Source organism: Argentina anserina, chromosome 6 (genome assembly GCF_933775445.1).
Source record: "Argentina anserina chromosome 6, drPotAnse1.1, whole genome shotgun sequence".
In the NCBI taxonomy this organism is placed as follows: Eukaryota; Viridiplantae; Streptophyta; class Magnoliopsida; order Rosales; family Rosaceae; genus Argentina; species Argentina anserina.
In genome coordinates, this window is record NC_065877.1 from 33,418,194 (window position 1) to 33,423,193 (window position 5,000).

At 37.0% G+C, this 5,000-nt stretch overlaps 1 protein-coding gene across 1 annotated transcript in view; it reads right to left on the reverse strand.

The window, feature by feature from the left end:
• Positions 1 to 5,000, reverse strand: part of LOC126799669 (protein Ycf2-like) — a 7,912-nt gene that overhangs the window by 910 nt on the left and 2,002 nt on the right. Inside the window, 2 exon segments of the mRNA XM_050526916.1 lie at positions 1 to 3,705; positions 3,708 to 5,000. The exon segment at positions 1 to 3,705 is cut by the window's left edge and continues 910 nt beyond it; the exon segment at positions 3,708 to 5,000 is cut by the window's right edge and continues 2,002 nt beyond it. Of these exon segments, the coding sequence (XP_050382873.1) occupies positions 98 to 3,705; positions 3,708 to 5,000 (4,901 nt within the window). The 3' untranslated portion in view covers positions 1 to 97.

Below are 5,000 nucleotides of genomic sequence, written 5' to 3' on the forward strand. Positions count from 1 at the left end.
AACAGGTGTTTCCACGGCCCAGTCAATTCTGTTCCACTTAATCCCTGTTTCATGGCCACATATCTTTCCGGCTAAGGAATGGGAAACCTTTCTCTTGTTACATGAATCCAATTTTCATTTCATCCGGGAAAAGCCATCTTTTTCTCAACAATGTCTTTGTCATTTGATCCAATAGCGTTTCGTTAGATAGGAACAGTTTTGATAAATACTGATAACTCTCGGATGGAGTATTAGAACGGAAAAATCCATTAGATAATGAACTGTTGGTTCTAAGCCATCTCTGGTGATGAATCAACAATTCGAAGTGCCTTTCTTGCGTATTCTTGATAAACCAGCGTTTATATAGAGTTGTAGGAAGATCTGTTTGGGAAGTAAGAAGCCCCTTTGGCATCTCTTCATCTGCAAAGAATTCTCGATGTGAAAACACAGAGATAAAAGGCGGATCTTTGAATAGGAAAAAGAGTGGATCTGCAGGGTCCCAAACGAATTGGCTTATTCGAAAGAAGCCTTGTTCTTTGGAAGATCTATCTCGTGTCTGGTACTGACTCTGCAAGAACTCCGAATCATTCTCTTGAAGCCCATCCTTTTCATCATAAATGATCCGCTTGCCCTGAAATGACCTGACCCAATAGGGAAATCCCAATTCATTGGGCCTTTCGATACAATCAAATAGAAAGCCCCAAGGGCGCCATATTCTAGGAGCCCAAACTATGTGATTGAATAAATCCTCCTCTATCCGTTGCAGGTCGAGGACTCCTTCTCCTTCCCCTTCTTCAAACTCCGATTCGTATTGTTCATAGAAAAATCTCTGATCAACGATAGAACAAGATCCATTTTGCATCATATCTAAGGGATTCCTTGGTTCGGGCCGAAGAAGCAATGTCACTCGATCATTATCAAACTTACTGCAATCTTTTTCTGTCCGGGAGGATCCCACCGGAGCGCCTTCTACTTCTAATAGGCCATGAACTAGATCAGAATCATTCTCAACGAGTCCATAAGAAGTAATCCCGTTTTTTTCATCGGGTCCGGGTAGAGACCAAAGGTCTTGAGCGACCGATCCGGCAGAACAACTCAAAAGATAAAGAAGTATCGTTAATTTCTTCATGCTCGTTCCAAGTTCGAAGTACCATTTGTACAAATAAGAACCCCCTTCATTACATGATTTCTTCTTCATATAGATAGATATAGGATCTATAGAGCAATTACTTAGAAGTACGTTTTGTGCAACGGACCTTCCTATCTGATAGAAAAGGATCCCATGATCCTGAACCGATCTTACTTGGGATCGCAAATCCCAAGTTTGTCTATGAAGAGCAGATCTAATTATATTAGTGTCTATAATTGATTTCTTCTGTGTAATACTAATCGATAGGGCCTCATTGGTAAGTGCTACAAGATCTCGTACATTGGAACCCATGGTTATGGACCCGAATCCATTAGTATAGAACATTTTCTTTTCCAAGTGAAATCCCCTAGTATATGAAAGAGTGAAAAAGTGCTTTCGTTGTTGTGGAATAAGAAGCCTTCGTATCTTAATGAATGTATTTAATTTATTCGGGGCTATTAGAGCGGGATCCACTTTTTTGGGAATATGAGTCGAAGCAATAACAAGAATATTTCTAGTGGAACATCTTTCACAATCCCTGGAGAGATAGTTCACTAATAAACCGAGGGATAAGTAATTCGACTCATTCACATCCAGATCATGAATGTTTGGAATCCATATTATGCAAGGAGACATTGCTTTTGCTAATTCGAATTGAAGGGTGATATAAAATCGGTCTATTTCCGGCATCATATCCATAGTTAGCGCATTCATCATAGTTAGAAGCTCCAGCTCCGTATCAAGGTCACGGCCGATATCGTCACTATCATCAATATCGTCACTATCATCAACAAGAAACCCTTTGGGCTTGTTATCCAGGAACTTATTCAGAAATACTGTAATGAAAGGAACATAGGAGTTTGTCGCTAGGTATTTGACCAAATAGGATCGTCCAGTTCCTATAGAACCTATCACTAAAATACCCCTAGAGAGGGATAGGGCTAACCGGAGCGAAAAGGGTTTTCCATGAGATGGGAAATGAAAACTATTAGCCCCACAGGAGGTTTGTGAATAAGTGATTGTCTGATAATGAGCAAGGAATATCCGCCTTTCTGCTAAACAGGATGTATTGAACTCATAATTCATTAGATACTTTTTATGAATGTCAACTAAGTATCGTAAGTAAATTGCTCCCGGTTGTTCAATCATTTGATAACCAGAGTCATTCTTTGATAAATGATCACTATGAGTCAGACTCAATAGAATTTGATCAATCCTTTTTTCTGTCGTTAAGGTGGAGAACTGAACCAAGAATTCTCTTTCTTTATCACCAATCGAATCACTGTTCGAGACCCACGATTCTATTTTATCATCAATCCAATCACCGTTCACGTTTTTTCTTTTTCTTATCAATGAATAGATCTCTTTACTTGTATGACTTAGATGTCTCGTATTTCTCGAAAAAGCGATTCGATTGAGGGAATTTGGTATGATACTTATGAAATCTATGATATCGATGAGATTTATATTCAAATATTTCTTCTTAGAACGTATTGATTTGACCCCATAAGTGGGACCACCACCCCATAGCATGTTTCCGCCAGAAGCGGAACCCCGTATTTCTTCTAGAGAATCTCCTAATTGTTCCACAGCAACTAGAAAGAGATTCTTTAACCAGAAAGAATTCAGTTCAGATGGAGGATACCTATCCAGAAGTTTTCGCAACTCAATCATGTATGATGGAATCATCAAAGATTTGAACCTTTCGAACTCTGTCTGTAACTCACTATAGGCTCGAGAAACAAAGAGAAGATGTGTACGAACGACGTATCCAACAATAAGAAGAAGGAAAAGGATTGAATAGAGGAACTCCCGAACATTTGGCGATCTCAGATGTGTCGATATCAATGGTGACTCATTATTTCGATGAATCATTTCTTCGGACAGAAGAAGATTATGTAAACACTTACTCGAAATATCACTTATCATATTCCATTGTGGAAGACACAATTTTTTCTGAAGAATTCGCCATGATATATCTGATCCATGCATAATATCATGAAAAATGGATAAAAATTTTTGGCTGCTACTTAGTATCGGCAATAGGTCTGAAAAAGTATCTAAAAATATCAAATTTAGATATTTGTATCCTGTCGAAGTAAGGAACCATGGCATATATGTTTGGAATATATTCCATTTTGAGAGAGTTGAAAAAGCACTATCTCGTTGAAAGGTTCTATACATCTGCCCTTTCTCAAAGCATTTCTTTAGACAACGACCTCGCTTTTTCCTCTTTTCGAATGGTAAATATTTCTCAGAACATGGAGTGTGAATCAAACCCATGTTTGAATTGAAATTGATATACTGATGCAAGTTCTTCCCTTCTGAATCAGACATATTCATATCTGAAAGGGGTTGACAATAAGTTCTTTCAAAACTGACTGTTTGTCCTTCTGTTAGAAGTGTTCCAGAAATGTCTGCGATCGAGTAAACAGCTCTACGAACGAATGGATCGGATCGAATCGGAAAATGAAAAGATTTGTACAGGTTATACCTTTCGTCACCATTTTGTAGAAAATCGTTAGGTATGAATATGTTAGACACCTGTAACTCAATTGGTGAAATAGTATATCTCTCCAAAAAAGAATATTTTTTTTACCGCCGCGCAAAGAAAATATTTTCTTGCGAATGAACAAGATATTGAGGAATTGTCCATACGTAAAATCATAATTATTGATACGGGCCTTTTCCACAAAAAAAGGGAATCCTTTATTACAATAGAAGCAGAAGTTATGTGGATTATTTAAGAATCGAAGTCGATTTGCTTTATAAAAAGAAGATATCAATGAACTTCTATGAAATGGTTTCACGGGATTCAGCCAATTGTCTTGATCGTGGGATATCATTGAGAAATAGGAATCCATGTTATCAAAAGATTTCCTGCGATTATTTCTAGTATGGAATGAGTCAATCACCCACTTTGGTATCTTAATCTTATTGAAAAAAAACGGTGATATTGTTCCTCCATTGATCAAGAATTTTGATTTTTGGGAAGTATCATGATCATCTAATAAGAAGGGTTTCCATTTTTTCAAATGAACTATTTGAAGACCTATTGATTCTAACAACTGATTGCAGAGTTGATCATTCGGACCTTTCAATTCATATATGTGGATCTCGGACCTATGAATGGGGATATTCCCGAAACTCATAAAGAAAAAAGGAAGTGAGTTAGACAAAAAGAGAAGAAACTTGGACAAAAAAAGAAGTAACTTGGACAAAAAGAAAGGAAGTGACTTAGACAAATCTTTTTTGTCGATAACCTCAAACCAATCAATCGAATATTGATTAATACGTAATCGATCGACTACTTGAAAATGGCTCTTCTGCTCAGAAATGAAATGTTCCAAATGTTCCTGTAACTTCTTGCTCCCATTGGACCATTTGTATCTATATGCATTAGGATCCCGATTCATGGATCTCTCGGTTCGAGAAATAAAAATAAGAGGATCGAACCATTTCTTCTGACTCTTTTTCAAATTTGATAAATGTTGGTTGATCGTATATTTCATTATAGTTCTATGATTCAGAGTATCATTTCCTATTTGATCCCTTTGAATTCCATATTCGAAGTTGCAATCAGATCTAGTCATTAAAAAGAATCGATTCAATACATTTCTTATGTACCCATAGGTGCTATATTGGATTTGAATCAGATTTCGGATCAATCTATATTGATTGACTGCCTCCATTATGTTGTTGCTAGCAAATACCACTATTTTTGGTTTTGGATCTTCCAAATCATTCCCGCAGGAGGTCCGGACCCATTTTTTTCTGATCCTTCGATAAAAAGATTCATTCTCTTCATAAAAAATAGGAGGTAGAACCAATAAAGATTTCTTTTTCGATTCATCCCTGGAGTTGAATACCTCATTCAAGAATTGTTTTTGAT